This window comes from Scomber japonicus, chromosome 8 (assembly GCF_027409825.1).
Source record: "Scomber japonicus isolate fScoJap1 chromosome 8, fScoJap1.pri, whole genome shotgun sequence".
Taxonomy (NCBI): domain Eukaryota; kingdom Metazoa; phylum Chordata; class Actinopteri; order Scombriformes; family Scombridae; genus Scomber; species Scomber japonicus.
This window is the reverse complement of record NC_070585.1, coordinates 21247650-21268971: the sequence shown is the minus strand read 5'-3', so window position 1 is coordinate 21268971 and position 21322 is coordinate 21247650. Positions and strand designations below refer to the sequence as shown.

General features: G+C 39.1%; 2 protein-coding genes across 3 annotated transcripts; one reads left to right on the top strand and one right to left on the bottom strand.

The window, feature by feature from the left end:
• Positions 1–239: 239 nt before the first annotated feature.
• Positions 240–5699, top strand: atp1b4 (ATPase Na+/K+ transporting subunit beta 4). The gene is made up of 9 exons (XM_053323981.1): positions 240–388; positions 592–660; positions 1302–1518; positions 3067–3195; positions 3309–3413; positions 3790–3989; positions 4333–4389; positions 4487–4579; positions 4661–5699. Exons 2-9 carry the CDS (start codon positions 595–597, stop codon positions 4820–4822), a joined length of 1029 nt encoding a protein of 342 aa, XP_053179956.1. The 5' UTR covers positions 240–388; positions 592–594; the 3' UTR covers positions 4823–5699.
• Positions 5700–7165: 1466 nt separating this feature from the next.
• Positions 7166–21311, bottom strand: lamp2 (lysosomal-associated membrane protein 2). Of its 2 annotated transcripts, none has more exons than XM_053323487.1 (9): positions 21138–21311; positions 18216–18331; positions 17305–17518; positions 17052–17213; positions 16699–16955; positions 16478–16603; positions 14902–14956; positions 14652–14822; positions 7166–9989 (listed from the first exon to the last, which is right to left on the bottom strand). In XM_053323487.1, the coding sequence occupies exons 1-9, from the start codon at positions 21181–21183 to the stop codon at positions 9847–9849; spliced, it is 1290 nt and encodes a 429-aa protein (XP_053179462.1). In that variant the 5' UTR covers positions 21184–21311; the 3' UTR covers positions 7166–9846. The 2 variants fall into 2 exon arrangements, with proteins under 2 accessions (XP_053179462.1, XP_053179464.1); XM_053323489.1 differs by lacking the exon at positions 7166–9989 and adding an exon at positions 11151–13232 and having other exon boundaries at positions 21138–21310.
• Between the last annotated feature and the right edge of the window lie 11 nt (positions 21312–21322).

Here is a 21322-nt window from a genome sequence, read left to right as displayed (position 1 = left end):
AGCCAGCGCGCAATGATTGACATCGAGGTCTTGTGTAGGGATAGGCTATAAATATTGTATTCAGGCTTTGCTGTAGCCCAGCTTAGCAGACAATGGATGATGGTGTGCGTGTACAGAATGCAGTGCTGTGATCCAGGCGGCTGCCAAAACGTCTCTGGGACCAAAAAAAAGCACTTTGTATCCCACCCCCAGTGTTTCTCCGTGCAGCCTTCATTCACTATGATGCGCGCCTAGCTGAAGGAGGATCCCCACACTCGGTCCCCTCTGCCTGCCTAAAACTTTCTAATGAAATCCCCAAACACTTTTTGACAAACGTTATTTTTTTCCTTCAGGGGTCAAGAGGGTTTCGACATATTAATCTGCGTTTTTATTGAAAAGAGAAGTTCAGGTATGTCACATTTCTCACTATTACAACTCTATTTATTATATTAATTATTTCCAGGGTCTGCTTTTAGGTTTAATTATCCCGGCAGCCTGGTAGATTTTCTTTTTAAATATGCTGAAAATGTTGAAGTTTGAAGATGTGTCGCTCTGCTTCAATGGGGACGATAGATGTGATTGGTTTAACAAGTACCTTTTCTTTCTGTGAAGAACATGGAGCCCAGTTCCACAGAGGGAGGAGCTGAGGAGACGCTCATTAAAAATAATCCAACAAATCCAGTAAGTGCTGAAATGAAATGAAACACATATAACTTTAAGTGCATTTATCACCTCAGAAGATGTGATTAAGGTGATTAAGGCAGAAATTCTAGTATTACTTAGGTTTTTAAATCAATTAAATAACTGTTTGTTATATAATCAATGTTATTTGCATCAGACTTATCAAATCATAAAGGTCTTTTATAGCATTTCAAACTATTAACAGAAATTAGAAACTTTCAAAAAAACTCTTTGCTGACACTCACATGTGTCCTGTGGCTCCTCTGGGATATGTGTGTCCTGGCCTGGGGATGCTGAGAGTCAGTGAGTAACATCTGGCTGTCAGAGTGACCCTCTAGCTCTGCTGTCTGCAGCTGCTGCTCCAAGCAGGAGGGTCCGCTCAGAGGAGGTCAGCTCTCCCAAAGAGAGCCAGAAAGGTCACCAGCGGGTTTATAATTTGCAGAAACATGGGACAGGACCATCAGTGCGATGTCCAAGAATATGCAGTGCACTGTCCGGCAGTTGACTTATCGGTCATACTCGGATCAGAAGGCATGCCATTTTTTTACTGCAGTGATTTGAAAAGCAAATAGGCTGACTGCAGAGCTTAGCAGTTTGAGAATATGTGTGGTGAGGGCTTTTTCTCTTCTTCTTTCCACCAGCCTCACAAAGTGATACTCAAACATGGCCAAGAGTTGGAGGAAGAGCAGGAGGAATTGGCCGAGCACCAGCCTCTGGAACAGGAAGACCTGAACTTTGAGAGATGGAAGCGCAGGCCTTTACCCAAGAGGACCCTGCACCAGAAAATAGACGACTTGAAGACGTACCTGTGGAATGCAGAGACCAACGAATTCATGGGTCGCTCTGGGAAGAGCTGGAGTGAGTTGTCCAGGGCGATGGGGTTTTTGGGGTGTGGGGAAAGACGTTTGGATTCATGCAAAAATGTTTAAATTTTTACTGCACAAATTCAATAATGTACAGACAACCAAAGTTTGTTTTCTAAGGTTGAGTGATTACAGTGATTAAGAGCAGTTATGGTGTTTGAATGTCTTTAAAGGATGCACTCAGGGATAGTTGAGAGGTTTAGAAATGTCTCTACAGTCCAGTGACTCACTGTACTCACTGTGCTGCAAGTGTGTGTGTGTCCTCATGCTCAGTGTTTACATAGGTGCATGGACAATTCAGAGTGTCCCGACAAAAACAGACTGCCTGGGGACGTGTCCCCAGCGGGAGCGCACTGTTCCGGCTCTCGCATTGGCCAGAAATCACATTCCTCTTCATCTTACCATGCTCTCCACAGCCTCTTTCCCAAAGCCTTGGCGACCTCATCGTTGAACTTAATATGCTTATGGCTCCGCCTCGGTTGCAGTGAAACACGTAGAGATGCTCTTGTCTTTCTTTTTTCCATAGAGTCCACTGCCAAATTGAGCTTTTGGTGGAGGTGAACTCTTTTGGCAGCAGCACAGACTGGATGGGTTTGTTGAGTCAATGATGATGGAGCAGCTTCTTGGTATTCCAGGGTAGTTGCTATGTGACGCTGTAGAGCCCCCTCCCCTTGGTCCACTGTACACAATAGCAAACATGATCTAGCTAGAGTGTTGAGAGAATATCCAAGGAAAGTGTGTGTTACTCACACAAGTTGAAATACAGGATCCCAGGCAGGGCTAAAGAGCTCATTCTAGCCACATAACCAGTGTGTGCACACTTGTGCAGGAATGGGGCCCATGTGTCTGCTGAAGAAAGGCCCTGAGTTGAAGTCTGTGCTGTGTGTCCTGTGAGACGAGTGTGTCAGAGGGGACACAATACCAGAGTGGGGTGATTGGGGCTCCTTGGAGCTGGCCAGGCCTCTATGGCTGCAAAAGACCTTCACTACGATGGCAACCGGAGGTTCACTGTGTTCCTGAGTGAAAGGACAGCTGGGAGAATTCTCACTGAGCTTAAACAGAAAGGCCTTTGTGGCTCTGGGGACGCAAGGCTGGCTGCAGCTAGTCCCCTGTGAAATTGCCCGCACAGCAAAAGCCATTTAATTTAGAGCACGTTTAGCTTGATTAGTTGCTGTTAATTGAAAATTGCAGGACAATGCTAGTTCCCAAGGTTTCTTTGTTCCAGGGTTCACACATTAGCTCAGTACAGTGGATTTTATACCAAAAGTATTGGAGTGATTTGCAAGCGCAGACATCAGGGGAGGACAGTGCTTTTGTATGAGTAAACAAATTAGTGACCGTCCTGATCAGGGACAGTAGCTGGAGACCAGACAGACCACACAGTCTCAGAAAAACTGGAAATTCCTCATGCTTCATTACCTTTCTCCACTCTGATCAAAGACAGGGAAGGTGCACTGTGCTCTGAAAGCCACTGCTGTTCATACTGTGTCAACTGTATAATATTCACCATTATATTTTTCTTTTTTTCACTCTCTCCATTCAGGCCTCATCCTTCTCTTCTATGCTGCACTTTATACGTTTCTCGCAGCCATGTTTGGTGGCTGTATGTTTTGCCTCATGTGGTCTATTAGTCCCTACCATCCGACCTTCAATGACAGAGTGATGCCACCAGGTAAATATAACCCCAACCTCACACCACTGCATTTCTCCACCCGACTGTCCTTCTGTCTGTTGGTTCTACTTGAGTCTCAGCACAGTTGACTGTCTCTGGGTCTCCACTGGCAGGTATGACGATGGCTCCACACCTAGAGGGCCATGAGATCGCCTTCAACGCCTCTGATCGTAAATCCTGGAAGAAGTATGCAAGGTCTATGGATGAATATCTAAGACGTGAGTCAGTAGAGTCTGATGAGGTTGTTGAGTTTGTTCAAATGAAGTAGGCATGCAATGAGTTAACCTTCATCTTCACTACCTTTGTCCCATTTTTCCATTTGGTTCTTGCATGGCATGCTGGGAAGGGAAGCCTCTTTGTGGGCAGAGTGCAGCCATTCAATGTTTTTTTTTTTTTTTTTCTTCTTCACATCCCGCTTTTGTCAAGCTTCCTTAATCAGAGGCCTGAGTCTGGCAGGGCATAGCTGTTGCAGGGGTTTATTTATGCCCTCCTCTCCCTCCCTCCCTCCCCTTTCTCTCTCTCTCTCTCTCTCTCTCTCTCTCTCTCTCTCTCTCCCTCTCTCTCTATCTCTCTGTCTCTGCTCTTCATTTTCAGCATACAACGATGGCGCTCAGGACAAGAAGAACATGCGCTGCACGCAGGACAGGTACTTCATGCAGGATGATTTGGAGGAAAGTGCAGAGAGGAAGGCGTGTCAATTTAAGAGGTCCTGGTTGGGGGACTGTTCGGGTCTACAGGACCCCCACTATGGCTATTCTCAGGGAAGGCCATGTGTCCTCCTTCGGATGAACCGGGTAAGTCCACAAAAGGAACAGAACATCAAAACCTGTGAGACACTTTAAAAAGCACAACTCACAAACAGCTTTGTTTCTTCAGTTTTCTCAGTGAGTGACATCTAGTGGCCATTTTAGGGAAAGGATGAAAAGACACGGAGCCACTTCTGCACTATGTTTTGACTTGATTTACATTTTAATATGGTAACTTGCTGTGTTGTAGAGAGTTTAAACACTTATGATTTCAGAAGTAAACTTTTGCATGTGATTTTTTTTATAATTATTCAGATATAAATACATTTTCCTGCTGGCATTCAGTTTGATTACATGCAAAACTAAAACGCTTTTCTCACTATGCCTATAGATTATTGGTTACCTCCCTGGCCAAGGCAAAGCAGTAAATGTGACTTGTGGAGTTAAGGTACACCAACTTCAGCAACCTTACTTGTAATATTATCATATTTTATGTCTGAAAATGTCATACAAGTGTAAGCCAAGAAAGTTTCATTCTCTTTCAGAAAGGACCACCAGAAGCCTTGGGAGAAATCCAGTTTTTTCCTAAGAGCATTTTTGACCTGAAGTACTATCCATACTATGGCAAGCTTAGACATGTAAGTGGGAGTTTGATGCCTCAAAGTTTTCTAAGATAACTCTGATTGGGGCCTTAATCCTCTACGTCTCTTCTGTCACAGGTAAACTACTCAGCACCGGTGGTGGCCGTGCGTTTTGCAGGAGTGCAGTACGACACTCACATCCAAATACAATGCAAATTGAACGGGAAGGGTATCATTAATGATTCACCCACTGACCGCTACCTGGGCAGTGTGACCTTCACCTTGGATGTCGGAGCGTAAGGCAAAGATAACGCTGCCAGCAGGATGCTCCTGTGACAATGAGGCAGGAAAATGTACAACTATTATTTTACATGAAATATGTAATTTCCCTCTCCTCATCTTTCACTTAAATATCCACGTCTTCTGCTGAGAAACAAATTCCTCAAGAAGTAGACATTTACTCTTGTGTTTCTGTTGTATCTTTGTACCTTGAGTGCTTCTGGCACCTGCGTCCACAACAAACAGTGCTGAGCACATGAGCGAGTACATAGAGTGAGTTACAATTCAGTTCCTGATATGTTGTAATGATTAGCAAAATTAATCAAACTAAATTACACTCTGCCCAATAGTTAGTCTTTCTGGCTATGCAAATCCAATTATGACTTAAAACATTAATAGGTGATTAGAAATGTTGTTTTGTCAAGTTAGAAAAATGGTTTTCTGTGAACATTTTTGTGTGACCAAGTGTACTAATTTGTTTTGCATTATATTTTTCAAACATGTATATTTTAAGAATTCAAAGAACTATCATGCAAACACTGAAAGCAGGACTTGTACTGTACTTACACAGTAAGAAAAAGACATAATAAACAACTGCAAATACACTATTACTATATTTTTGTTGAATAGAGCAGAATTATACATTTATGATAAAGCATCACAAGCCACTTCTTGCATCCTTTTATAAAAACATTTGCTTTTGAGAATGAAATACTACACAAGACTGATCAATAAAGAGACATACTGTACTGTGAAATAGTTTGTGAAAGGTCTGTACCATTTTAAAAAAGCGTAACTATTTTGTGAGAGCATTAATCATCCTGCCTGAACTGTGCTACTAAACTTGGTATCATTTGTTGTATTTATTCCTATTATAGTTCTTATAATAAATACAATGTTCTGGTATGTACTGTAAGTTTTCTTCTGCACGGTACTCATAGTCTTAAAAATGTACCCACACACTCAAACTGTGCTATTCTCAGCTACAAAACTACAAATTATTGTTACTGTTTAAACATATTTGTGAAGGTGAAAGCATTTGAACAGCTACTATCACAAAAATGGTTTACACTGTTGCTGTTCCACTTGCAAAATTACCCTGAAGTTTCTGTTCTCCTTCTTTAAAAGCTTAGAAATAACACATTTAACAGTTTATCATATCGATACTTCAGGACATTTTCTAAACACAGATAATTTCTTATAAACATAATTTGATTTAAACACAATGTGACTTTATTAGAATAATATACTGATTAGATTGTCTGCGATTGTCTTTTTGGCTAACTAAAGTAATATACATCTGTCTTTACATGGCACATATATAGTTTAGAAAACATGAAATATGACCTTATTTGATGTAATAACAATGTTTTATGGAACTCTTTAAATGTTGTCATTTCCATGAAGTGTGCAACCTTAGTTGTGAAAAAGGGAAGCATTTCAATACCCTAACCCTAACCCTAACCCAACTTATTGAGTTTTAGGTACACAATGTTCAGTACTGTGCAAAAGTTTTATGCTCTTATGATGTTTAGATTCTTAAACATCTGTAATGCAGAACCATCAGGGAGGCAATCCCAAATGTATTCTGCAGCATGTCAACGACCCCAAATATATAACCAGAATCATAAAGAACCGTCATATCCATAAGAAGAACAAGGAGTCTTACAACAGATGGTTTGACCCCCTCAGAGCCCTGATCTTAACGTCAGTGAGTAAGTCTAGGATCAAATGAAGAGACTGAAGCAGCTGAAATTCGAAATCAATAGAACAACTTGAGTTCTCCAAGATGCTTTGGACAACCTTCCTGTCTTGAAAAACTGCAGGTGTACTGAGGAGAACTGGTGAGTGTGGTCAGATCAAATAGGGATGAAAGATAATAGATACAAAATATTCATGACAGTATTTATGACAACATCCCTTTTCTATTTTAGTGCCAAAAACCTTTGCACAGTAGTTATTATTTTTACACATAAAGCAGTGCAGCTGCAAGACCAAAACCATCGACAAAGTTAAGTAAATGACGACAAAACACCAAGTCAGTTAGTCTTTAAACATGTTGTAGTTGTAAGTTAGGCCTATGTCATCTGGTGTGACCTCAGGGTCAACTTGCATATCTGCACACATGCCAGTTATAGCTGCAGCTGAGTGTCATGCTTCTGTGTACCATTACAGGCTATAAAAAGCACAACATTGATCAAAGTCGAAACAACAGTTTGAGCAGGCACAGCAGTTCACGCGTCGGTGTGAATGATCAGTTTAAAACCGTTAACCTTTGAATTCAGTCCAGTCACAAGACTCTATGCAATGTGGCTCCACAATAAAAGCAGGACACAAACTGTCGATAAAAAAGCTGCACAGTGATACAAAACAAGAACGAACTTTATTTAATTTGTTCCCCACTTGTGTTAAACAAGCTCATCACATCACATTCTTCATCAGATGGAGACAAGCTTCAAGCAAGCAACTCAAGAGGTGCACAACAGAAAGGCACAAACTGTCAGAAGGGAGTGAGCAAACGTAAAGAACTGAGAATGATGCCTATAAGAAGGTGTGAAATAAGACCAGCAAGGGGAAATACTATTCATGGCTTTCATACTGTCATGCTGTTGATATTTCAGTACTATCACATCGTGGGGAGTGTGTTACTCTTACTCTAACCAGTTGTCAGATTTATGTACATTCAACCAAATTTAATCCTGGAGACAAACGTGGTGTTTACTTAAATCAGGCTTGAGACTCCCAAATGCCAAAATATGCATCCGTCACAGTTTTGAAATAACAGAGAATTACAAGGTGACAACAATATAATAAACTCAACGAAATAATCATGTTAATCTTTTTTTTAAAATAAATGTACAATTAAAGAAAAAAATCTTCTATCCTCCTAACATGAACGACAGAAATATAAATGTCTAACATTACACATTTCCAGAAAAAAAAAACTGGTCCCAGTGCTGGTAAAGTGTCTTCATAAGTTAGTGTCCCTTTCATCAAACTACAATTAAGTGACTAAATGTGCAGCAGATGTAATTTAGCTGTTAATTTCTATGGTAATTAAGGGTTAAAGAAACATGTGCAATTAGCATAAACTCAACAAAACAATGGTTTCTGGGGGTATGAATGACAACAGTGGATCTATTAGCTTGCTCGTACATTCAAGTCATCAAAAAATCAGCGTCATTCATTCTATACAAGAGATTAATTTACACATATACTATTGTACAGCACAGAAACTGAGAGGAAAAAGCCTCTTGCGGTAGGAGAGGAGGTGGAAGAGGAGGAGGAGGGGGCTCTCTGGGAAGGATGTGGACGGCTACTCACAGCCATAAATTTGATTTTTAAAACATGCAATCTATAATCAAACGGTGCAATATCGATCATAAATGTTTTGGTACTTGATTCAGTCATTGGCATTGAAGCAAAACAAAGAAAACCATTCAGGGGAGGGGGTAGGAGGTGTGGGTGGTTGGGGTCGCCGGGATCAATTTGAAACTGTACGAGAAATAAGCTATAAAGGTTATTTTTCAGGGTGACGCTGCCTCACAGGAAACAGAAGGAGAGGGGGGTTACAGGAGGAGAGTGTGGTGTTTTTTTTTAAACAGCTGAGAGGGTTGGAAAAGTGAGAGGCAGAAGCAGCCAGGGTTGGATTATACAGACTGGTAGCCGGTGCGACTCTTCCTCCGGCCAATCAGGTAAGAGATAAGCACAAGGATGATTAGGAAGCTGAGCGCCACGCCCACTGCAATGGGCACCAAAAAGCTCAAATCAGAGTCCAGGAAGCATTCCTCAGCTGACAGACAGGAAGACAGACAGACAGACAGACAGACAGAGAGACAGCAGGTTAGTGGTTTAGACGGTGGAAAACACCATGACGAGAAGGATTGAGACTTTAAAGGGTTAGAGATGAAGCAGAAATAGCAAGAAAATAGATCAGAACCTAGAAAACGACCACATTTCCACAAAGAGAATCAAAATCATGTCGAAGAAAGAGACGTCAAATATATCAAAAGCACAAGAAGGAAATCACCCATGTGGAGATTTATCATTATTCTATATGAACATTAATTTTAGGCAGAATGATCAGAATAATTTTACCTTTTGGGAAATACTGTATATTTACTTCTCAGTAAGATGACAGGATGGCCGCACGTTAAAGATGCAGTTAGCTTAACTTAGCCTAAAGACTGGACACACAGGCAAACAGGTGGCCTGAATCTTTCCAAAGGTAATAAAATCTATCTAGAAAGCATTTTAAGGCTCACCAATGAGGCAGTTATATCACATTTATGTAAAAAACAGTTGGTTATACACCTAACTATTTCTTTCTGGGCTGTGTCGAAAAATCACTCCCTTTTTGCTAAATAGTGCACAATATTTACCCTTTAACAATTTATGTAGTGTATGAAATGAGTGTGCAAATGTATGCTGTAAGTGACACCCTCAAAAATTACTAATATGGGATGAAAGAAGTTGTCCACAGCATGCACACTTTTCTAACAATCCCCAAAAGCAAGAAGTCGCATTTTCTAGCTATTAAAAATTACGACGATGCCACCCTAAACCTGTCAGTGATGTTACAAAGATGTGTCTGAAATGTCAGTTCACATTATTATTTAAATACTATTATATAGACACTATTTAATAGGAAGAAATTAATGACACATAGCCCCCTGTAAACTCATGACATGTCAGTTTTACATTTTGTTTTAGTGCAGATTTAACACGTTTAAACATGTTAGAGAGCTTTTTTATTTAACCCTTCAAACTGAGCGAGGCTAACTCTTTCCATCTGTTTCCAGTCTTTGTGCTAAGCTACACTAACTGTGTGCTGGCCATAGATTCAAACATTTAGAGTGGTATCAATATTCTAATTTGGCAAGAAAGTGAATAACTATTTCCCAAAATCTTTGTCAGGCAGTCAACAGCACTGAACACTACAAAGAAACATTAATGCAACACCACACTGGTAATTTTTCACAAACAGGCAGAAAGCCAAACAGGCAGCGATTCACTGACTAACATCTAAATGAAGCAGGTTTAAACTAGAAGGACTCATAGCCGCTGGCCATGTTTCTCTTTCTTCCGATGAAATAGGCCAGCAGAACGATAAGAATGAGAACAAGCAGGGCCACTCCAACAGCTATGGGAACAAGGAAGCTCTCCGCATCACCCTGGCATTCCTCAGCTAGACGAGAGTGAAGAGAGCAGAGAGGTGAATGTCTTATAGGCTGAACAGGAGAATTAAAAAAGTTAAAAGAAAAAAAAAAAAAGTTAATGCATGGAGAGCAGGAAAAGAGAAGTAGCCCACCAACCAAGTATTTTTTTTTTTTTAACAAATGAATAAACATTTACTCAAACGTCCAGGACAACAACGCATTTTTTATTTTTATGAACGTCAAAAATGTTAAAAAGCTCCACGTCAGTCTGACACACAATATCTGAAATCCAAATTTATAATAACTAACAGCAAATGACAATGTAGATGAAATCAGCAGTCATTTGTATCCACATTAACACACATGAACTGATGTGGATGAAGATGGTCTTGCAGCACAAATTTCCCTTTGCTGAACATGTGCAATGTTCTCCACACCTAAAGGGGCATTAAATAATGATCCAAAGCTTATCAAGTTACCCAATAATTATAGATCAGCAGTATTAATGAGTTATTGAATATACAAAACGGATTGTTCTTTAACTAAAGGCACAATTGTCATGGTGATAAATCTACTGGATGATTTATTGAGGAGAATTTTTATACTAGTGCTGCAAAACCATCTTTATAATTAAGGCAACTTAAATTTTTACAAAGCTGAAATGAACAAGACAGCAACGATCACAAGCCTGCATTTGATTTAAAAGCCATTATTCATACATGTGTACAATGTCCTGGGGAAGCAAGATTTTCTGAGCAATTTATCGATGCAAATAATTAAGAGTGATTTTCATGTAACTGCTTGCATTGCTCCGGTTGGAACGAGGCAAACAGTACACGGCACTCTAGACGTATGCAATACCACAAAGCAACCAACGTGTCACATTTGTCTACTATCATTACAAAAATACACATTCTTGGGCTTGCCTCCATCCCGGATAACTGCTTCACTGCAACCCTGAACCAGCTCCCTGACTTTAATGATTTTAAGGTGCTTTCACATCAGTGGTTTGGTTTATTTGGATCAAATCGGGGAGGGACAATGAAAAACCCACTGCCTTTTAGCTCTGGTCAGGTTCATGTTCTCACTGTTGTAATTCAAACAAATGGAGAGCTGTAACCATGAAACAGTCAAGAGAAACAGGGCCCAAAAAAAGTTATTTTGTCCTTTAATATTATGGGAAGTCATTTATCAGGGAAAATCTCCATACTCATGTGCTGTGGTTCCTATGTGTTACCATGGTTACCACACTGAATAAATGCAAGTTATATAACCTACAGATTGTTTTATCAGCAGATGGACTTAATAGTAACTTCTGATTTTATGCTTAAAATCAAATATCATGAAATTATGTCAGTCTGGTTGGAGCTTGATTAACAGGTTTCAACACCAGTTCAAAATGAACCGAACCAAAAGGGCACCAGAGTTCATTTAAACTGAACCAAACAGATGTGAAAGCCCCTTCAGTATAGAACGCTCTCCTACATTAAAAAAAACTAACAAACTTGGAGCATTTTTTGTCTATTTAATATCTAACCTGGCAGATTTTAATGTGTCTGTCCTCTTCTCACAGGTTTGGTGTACATCTGTGCACGAGTGAGGATTTATTAATACCTGAATCATAATCTGATGGTAGCTGTGGGGTTGTTTGCCGATCATTACACCAGCACCCACACAGTCCTGATGAAGTCGGTTAACTCATCTTAAATTTCAGTTGTTCAATAATGAAGAAAAATACATAAAGTGGTCTGATTTTAAAGGAGCTTTAACAGCCTCTGATCAAGCTGCATCTTTCAGAGCTCACGCCAAGCCCAGGCCTACACACAGGTGAAATCATGTGACACAGTTTCAACACAAATAAGCAAAAATGTAAAGAGCGCCTTAGTGCATTTACATGTAAATATCCATCATTTTGGATTAATCTGCGCTGAAAGTGAATATCTACACAAAAGTACTGTCCCTTTTCTAAACCTAATGCCAAAATCTTTTCTGTTGGATCTTTTCTTTATTTAGATTTATTCTCTGACTTGAACTTGTGCAAATGTAAGAGACCTTTTTAAAAACGGCCAACATTGACACGCAGGAGAAGCACAGGTGTAATTAATAACACTAATGAGAGCAGCATCGTTGGTGTTTTACTCCCACCTGGACTTTTACTGCTTGACATTATCAAAATGTCTTCTTTGAAAAACAAAAAAAGAGGCCCATCAACGTTCAAACAACACACATTTTGATTTCACATTCTTATCATGATTGGATGATTGGAGCCACATAATCAGGACAAATGTTTCTCCTGCTCTACAGGGGCAAACATGGGCTGAAGCACATTTCCTTTAATAACTTTCCAAATGGAGAAGACCTTCATCCTTGTTAATGATGAGCAAAGAAAGAAAGCTGCTCGACTATCTTCCTTTAGTTTCTAAAAGGATTTTCAGCTGGAATTCTGAGGAAATTTTTTAAGTGTTGACAATAAAAATAATTTCAGGGGATGAAAAGCCAAACCATAAAGGAAGTAAAAACTAAAATGTGCACAGAGATTAAATAATGACAAAAGCAAACAAAAAAGGAATGTCTGCAGAGCAAATGCAAGATCCTGAAATGATAACATATCCAGTGTTAAAAGATATGCAGAATTAAAAGAACTGTAAGTAGTGCATACTGAACATACTGAGAGAGTATTTAGTCTCATTTTACATTGTGATTTCTTACAGTTAAAAAGGGTTTGCGAGGATCTTGCACTTGCTCCATTAACAAAAACAACGAAAAAGGAAAGACAAGACATCCAGAAAACAACAGAAACAAACACAAACATGGGGCATGCACAAGTTTGGTCCTTGAGAACACCAAGCCTCAGATCTCTACACTGACTTTTAGACGGATCTCTTTTATCATTAAAGATCCGTCAGACGGCTGCTATTCAAAACTGCTTGATGTGCATATCATGTCTCAAGGCGACCAAAAAGCTTCAATACAAACAGATAATACAATTATGTTTTGTTTATGAAACTACTCTTCTCAAGTTTTAGATTTAAGTTCTTGAATTGTTATTTGCCAATGAATTTGATTGCACATGAACCCCAAGGACCAGGCTTGGGAACCCCGTGATATTTCCTGATTGATTGCAGAATGGATTTAAAGGGTCTGATATCCAACATAAGTCTTTCTTCGACCAATCACGTAAGCGATCACTACAATGAGAATCAAGCCAGCCAACGCAGCGCCAACAATGATTGGGATTAAGATGCTGGTGTCATCCAATGAACATTCATGGGCTGCAGATAAAAAGAGAGTCAGTCAACAGGTGGATTAACAAACACATCCTGAAAGACAAAAGAGTGAAGCAGCAGGACGGAAGAGTCGAGCTACACAACTGTGTCAACATACAACATGTGATGTCTCCACTTTCAACCTGTCACATGACACCTTTCTCATATGAATGAACACCTTCGATAGGACAGATGACAACAGATTAACTTTATATAAATGAGTTTCTGCATGAGGTATTTAAAGTGATGAGGAAGATGGACTTTAGCTCGGGATGAGCGTGGTTAGAAATAATAATGTCTTTTTTGAGGATTTGATGGTTGAGCAAAATATGACACCAAATTGTGTTTTTCTCTAATTTTTGTTTTTTCTCCCCTTGCAAAATACTGGATACTTTCATCTCTTCAAGCATATTTTAAATTCCTAAAATTACATGTTATGAGTGGATATTGCTTAGATTTAAGGGTTCACAAGCCAGAAAAGTAGAGAATCAATCATTTATATATATATAACTACTTCTCTTGGTTGATAGTTGATATGAAATAAAAATGATCACCGGTCATGACTTCGGCTGGAAATCAGCTGTCTGAAATCTATTTTTAGCTCCAGACAAAGTATGTCAGTATATGATATGTCATTATACTGAGCAGTGCCAAATTAATTATCAAATGGTGAATTGCATGTCATCTTGATCATTTCATTTAATCAGATAAAAACTGGTATTTTACTGTAAGTGCAAACCAGGTGTGTTTGTGTTTTTACATCTGGTTTACATGAAGGGAGTACACAATGTTTCACAAAACTCTTACTTAATAAACACAATGCTGTATTAATGCTGTCCTGAGGCAGGATAGCTTACACTGTGTTGATTTGTATTCTATGTCAATATAAATTTACTTGAAAACACATACTTACCACAAAACATACACAATAGTTAAATTAAGGCTTTGATTAAGTATTAATACTTATTATTTTCTGCAGTACATGAGGTCCTGAATGGAACATCTTTCATTAAACCAACAAATTAATATTTATCAAACTATGTTTGTTTATACTGTTAAAAAGGAAATTTGAAATGCTATCTTGAATGTTTTGTTATTTCAAATCAATTTGTTCAACTGACATCCTGCTCTTGTATTGGTAAAATTATGACCATGTGTGTTCAGGGCACAAAAATAGCACCAGACAACAGACAAATGCTGTTAAAATATTCAAGTGTCTGGTAGATTTGCTTCACTCATCAGCTAAAAACCCCCAATTGTAATCTATTGAGTAGCTGGGGAAATTTAAACATCCAAAGTTAATTTTGCACCCTGCTTGTGTTCCTCATTTCAACCTTTAGAACACATTTTTAAAACTCTGAATATGAGACAGTTTGTTGGGGACTCAGGCAGCAGTGTAGGCAGACACATGAAGGAATAACCTACCTGTACTGAAAACGCCCTTCTTCACTCCAAAGGGCTGAACTTGCAGGTTGTAGGTGTAGATGCTGAGCAGGTTGGTGATGGTGTAGTTCTGCTCTTTATTGCACATGTAGGAGCTGCCGACGGCGGCCTCCCACAGACTCAGGTTGCTGTTCGCCTCAGAAAACACAACACCTGGAAAGAAACACACAGATGTTTAGACATCTGGGTGTGGTGTGTGGTGTATGTGGGTAGGTGTGATACTTATACTTACCAGAGCTCGTTTTTCCAGTGATGTTCAGAGCATGAAGGCGGAATTTCTTTGTGTCCTGTCAGAAGAAAAATACAAGTTCAGATATAAAAGAATGTGCTTCAAAGTCATTTATTGTGAATATATGACATCCCCACCAGCCTTTATAAACTACCAAAGGCATCCAGGATAAAAACATTACCCTTCTCAAATCTAAGAGATGAGTGATAGTCAGTGTACATTTCACATTTCATTGCATCCTGTGAACTTATATAATGTCAGACAAGTTTCAGCCTGTTTGTTATCCATCTAATTCAGTGATTACCAACCTGAGATACGAAAGGATAACAAAGATGGTATTTGTAGCATTTGTATTTCAGACAAAAACAAACACATAAATAGGATTAAAAATTAGTTTAAAGATGTATTGGTGTATATTTTGTCATAATAACCAATAACCTTCCAGCAGTTTCAAAACAACCTGTAAACTTCAGTTAATTTAAAGTGCTCATCACCTCTTAACAAGTTACATTAAGTAAAACATAGAAATACTGCTTTTGCTACCTCCACCAATTATTCAAGTTGCAGTTTACATTCATTTCTGTCCAGGCACGTAAAATATTTTTTGTGAAGACTTTAAAATGCATCATAATTATATCCTATCAAACATTTGTGCTTAACTTAATTAGCATATCAAGACTTGCATTATGGCCCATAACATGTTTTATAAGTTTGCAGTGACCTTGAACTTCGACCACTAAAATCTAATCAGATCAGCTTTGAGTTCAAGTGGGTGGGATGGACGGACAACCCAAACACACAACTTCACATGTAAAAGTACACACACACACAAACAAAGGTAATAATGTTAACATAACAACTGGACTGAGGTTAGATATTTAAAAATAGAGATCATAACACCAGAACAGAACTGAGGTAACTATTCATCAAACAGGAAAACAGCTGGTGATTTGATTTCCCTTCTGGATAAATTAGGAGAGGCCACAGTACACAGAGAAAAGATGTGTTCTCAGCCTGAATCTGAAAATCTCAACGAAACCTGCCTCCTGAATATTGATTCCAAAGAAGGGGAGTTTTTATGTCTACCAGGATCAAGAGAAATAAAAGGATGTAATTATATGGAGTAATAAGACAGAGATATGGAGATATACGAAGGAGCCACCAATCCATTTAAAGCCTTTTGAGTAAGTTGAAGGACTTTCAGATCTTGCTTGACTTGGTAGCCAATACAAAGACATCACTACTATGATCCAACTTCTTAGATCTTGAAGAGTTTGGCAGCTGGACCAAACTGAGACCTTTTGTTGCGGTCATATTGTGAAGGACAGAATAAAGTGCCTTACAGTAGTTGATTCTGAATGTTACATATGCATATACAAGGACTTCAATGTGTGAGTTGGATAAAATGTGGCATATTTTGGCTACGTTACGATAGTGAAACAAGGCAGCTCTTTTTCTCTGGCTCTCTGAGAAATGGTGCAGCCATAAAGATTAAAAAAAGGAAAACAATTCAAATGAAATCTTAAATATAACCAGGCCAGTGTATCAAAACAACATATCCAACATGTTGAGGACTTACATTGGCGAAGGTTAACATGACGGTCATTGTGTTAGACGTCAGCAACAGCTCACTGCTGTTGACTCCGCATGATCCAGAGACCCCGGTCACATTAGGATTAGGATCCAAGTTCATCTCCTGATATTTCTAAAGCAGATGGAAATGAAGGGAACCAAATAAGAAACAGCCACAAAGATCACCTGTGTATAAAACAAAAGGATTAATTGTGTTTCTGAACATACGTCTCCCTGCTTGAAACCAATCCGCAGGCCAAAGCTGGCCAACAGACAGGCTGTGCTGTTCTCATCTGACTTGATGCTGTACTTCCCGGTCACGGGTGGGGGCAGGGTAGGGGTTGGGGTGGTGGTTGGGATGGTGGTTGGGGGGGTGGTGGTATTATGAGGGGCAATGGTAGTCGAGTTTGGAGCTGCTGTGGTAGTGGTGGTGGGAGTGGTTGGGACAACAGTGGTAACAGGCAAATCAGCGGAGCAAGTGGTGACTGTGCAGAGAGAAAAACAAAGAGAGGAGGTCGTCAATAGAGACAGGAGATAGTTATTAGAGCCAGGATGAGACGTGAAGTTTCATCTACACTCACCGTTTTCACTCTTGCTGCCGTTACTGACAAAAGCCTGTATGAGCACGTTCCACAGTGTCTGATTGACCGAGTCAGACTGGATCATGTCTTTACTCTTGCAAGAGTAGCAGGTGTCCATGCCAACGTTTGCAATGTGAGGCTTCATGGTCACGTTCATGGTTCCTAAAAAGCAAAACAGAAACACATCAGCATCAGTACAACATCTTTTGTCCATGTGTATATTCTTGCTTGTATTGTGAAGTGTAGAAGTCACCATTTGACAAAGAATTGGGGAAGTAGGTCGAGTCGCTGAGATTGTAGGAAAACGTGATGGAGTCCACCTGGTATGTTGTTTTCTCATTTACTGTGAATTTCATACTCCAGGAGTGACCTTCTCCAAAACTGAGCATCAGCTCTGAGCTTGCGATATCACATGTACTTCCATCACTTTTGACTCCACTGGGAAGTTCAATCTCAGCTGTTTCATTCTGAAATGAGAGCAGAGTGTAACCTTATCTGACAGGAGTATATACCATAGATTTTGTGAGACATGTATAAAGAAAAAATGTTGCTAAGCAAAGTTTTAGTTAGTGCGAACACAATAAAGATTTACTGAGTACAATTTGAATGTACACAAACATGTCTCCCAAAGTAAAGCTAAGAGGCAATGGGGAAAAAGCTTATTTGTTTATCTGATGTGCATGACACAAATATTAAGTCCAATAAATGTTTAACTATTAAAACAAGATGACAAGATGATATTGACCTAAATATGTTAAACAGCTGATATGATAAATTCATTCTAGTAGAAAAGAACAATTACGAAACATGAAAGTATGTTACAATTACATTAATTTCTGTGACCGTCTCTCTGTAGACCAACAACTCACTCGTCAAAGGACAGGACAAAACAAGTGCAGGATATGCACCAGGACAACTCACACACTGAAATGCTGAATAGCAAGAATATATGTTTGCTTTGTAGTGACTGCCCCTATTCCTTTTCCACCATTTCCTTTTCATGGTGACATTTTCTTCCCACTAGAGCTGTCTGATTATCACACCACTGAGGTGGTCTGGAAACTGCAGCACTGCTGTGTCGCATTAGCAAATCAGCATAGCATATATACCAAACACAAACACAGGTCAAAGTAGAAGAGTGTGTGACTTAGAGTAGACACCCACCGTATTGCCAGTGACTTCATATGAGACTGAGAAGTTGACCATTAGATTTGCATACAGGCATAACTTGCCATCTTTGCCAGTGACCGACACCTCAGTACCATGTGACAGATGGAGTTCTGAAAAGAAAAGAAAAGAAATTACTGAATTTATTCTGAATTATTATCAAGTTCCAGTTAGTCTCTTTTCACTAAACATATAGATGCAACATGTGGAATAAACACAGACACTTTATGTGAAGTTTATTTGTTCCAATACAACACATTTTGAAGCAAATACAAACTCATTTCTACGTAGTGGAAATCAAGAAAACACTATTATTACTAACATTTTTAAAAGATAGTGTACTCCATACTTGAAGTACTTGAAACAGAGCACCTTTCCACTAGTGCTAGGAATCTGTATACAATTTAACAAAAGATAGGCCAAGGTCCACTTGGATTAACTATGATTTAGATATTATGCTTTGTCATCAACTCAACAGCTGACTGCTACAATCCGCAGGTAACGCAAGCTTATAAATCATCCAACATGATTCACATAGATGACCTAGGCTATAAAAATAATTTCTTTTTATAGGAGTGCCAGGTTTAGAGTCACAACCTGTACCTGAACCAGTGTTTGGTCTCGGTAAGTCTCTGTAAACTAAAATCAAAATGTGTGACTCAATACAATAGGGGCATTATTTTTGGTGCGACCAAAATGTAAACACAGTATGAGATAAAGTATGGTAAGAACATTTGCAGCAGTAAAATATTTGAAATTCCTAATCAGGTCACAAGAACATTATGGGTCACATGCCTTAACGCTGAATCAGTCAGCAGTGGAAACTAACTTAAAGGATGGGTATGCAATTTTTCAAGTGTGTCTTAAAACAAGGTCAGGTGTCCATGAACAGTGGAGCAAGTTTTCCAAGTAATAGGGGCCAAAATCTACAGTGGGTTCACACTTTTCTATTGGCAAAAATATTATATAAAGTTTATATGGAGCTTCAGCAGTGTGAGCTAGTCATGTCAAGTAGATATCCACCATATTTACAGTCAGATAAAAAGCCTCAGATAAACTTTAAAACGGTGGGGGGAGAAGTATTCAGATCCTTTACTTAGGTAAAAGCACCACTACAGCAATGTCAAAATACAACTTTATATAGTATATAAACTATGGCCTAACTGGATATAAAATATAATTTAGTCTACAGGTTCCCAGCCTAGGGGTCAGACCTCCTCCAAAGGGTCATGAGATAAATCAGAGGGGTCATGAGATGATTAATGGGAGAGGAAAGAAGAAACAACAAAGTTCTGATACACATCTGTTTTCACTTTTTGGACTTTTTTCTAATCTTTCATTTTTGGTGAAATATTATCATTATCATTTGAACATTTATTAAAATGAAACCAAGTATCAGTATTTGGTCGAGCTGTTAATAACTCAGACATCTGAAATGTGAGTGGACGACATACTGCTTTCTGTATATCAAACGCTGACAAGGCTGAAATCACTGGTTCCATCTTTGACAATGTGTTGTATTTTAAAAGCTTGTTATATTATCCATTGTGTCAAATCGTCATCTGCAAGTAACTAAAGCTGTCAAATAAATGCAGTTGCTAGGTCATGAATTTTACTTAACTACAGCACTTAAGTAAATGTCCTTAGTTACTGCATTTTGGCACAAAAACAGGCTTGTGGATTTCATCAGCTACATTGACAGTACATTAATGAATGAATCTTCTGATGGTCAGTATTAACCGGAGGAATGATAAAAGCAAGAAAAGCTATTTTCAGTGTTTATTTGGGCGCCTAACTGTTGTTTTAGACACGAAACACTGTGAGCCTGTCATTTAAACGTACTATCAGCAGTTCAAGTACACCATCAACACAAGAGATTACAGCGGATTTCTCATTTGAAACGTTTATTTTAAATGAAGGTGATCTTATTTTAACGTGATTGCTCTCCGTTAGTTTCATAGATGGGTCACAATGGTCACAATCTGACAGTTAGATTTACCAACGCTGACTAATCACATAACGCTACAGTACATCAAGTAACGTTAATTTAATGGTAAAATCACATAACGTTGGAGTACATTAAGTAACGTTAATTTAACGGTACATCGCATGACAACGGTAGCTGAACGGTAACTCGCTGTTGCCGTTCGGTCACGTGCTAACTTACTGTAAACCTCCAAAAGTTGCTAACTATATTAGCCCGCTAACACAACGTTGACTCATCTTACGTTGTACCTACAAGGCTGTAAGCGCCCTTATATGTTGAAAGCATTGCTGTTTGAGTGTCTTTATGCGCAGACATCACTCATGCAAGCTTCGATTTAATTATTAAATCAAACTTTAGCTTTCAAATGATCCCAACAGTAAGCTAACGCGAAGTTAGCTACCGTTGTCAACACATTATAACATATACGCCTTATGTTATATATGATATCAGTATACGTCCCAACGTTTGGCTAGTTTAAGTTATTTTCTGTATATAGTCTAGATGCTGAGCTTTGGCATAAAAATTAAAACAGCATGTATGTGAACGAATGCAGTGTTTTATGACTGACTCGGCGGTTTAGCTGCTTCTCAGCGGCGTTGTTGACGTAGGTAACAATTAGCAAGCAAGCTAGCCACATTAGCAAAACATCACGACTCCTCCAAGTGAACAGCTGATGGTGGTTTCGGTTCTTCAAGGCCTCTACAGTTAATTCACCCCACAAAAATGGCACATGTATGTCTTTGTAGTTAAAGAAGACTGACAATCAAGCTACAAGCACCAAATATATTTAAATATCTTCAAACAGCAGCATAAAGGCTGAGCTCAGCAGAACCAGGCCCCAGAAGTTTAATCACGTCACTTGGCATAATAGAGATTTTATCCGGTCTTCTTTTTTTGCAGATTTAAATATTATTCAATGTGGTTATACGTACCAATTCCCAGTGCGAGGAATAATACAAATGCAGCATATCGGGACATGATCGCCTGATAGTTTTAGAGTGCCAGACACCGGAGAGAAGAGGAGAAAGCCGGACAGAGACGCTCACTCAGCGGCGTTTAAGATGAAGCTGAGCCGCTGTACCAGGAAATGGAAGTCATATGACAGAGACCAATGTGT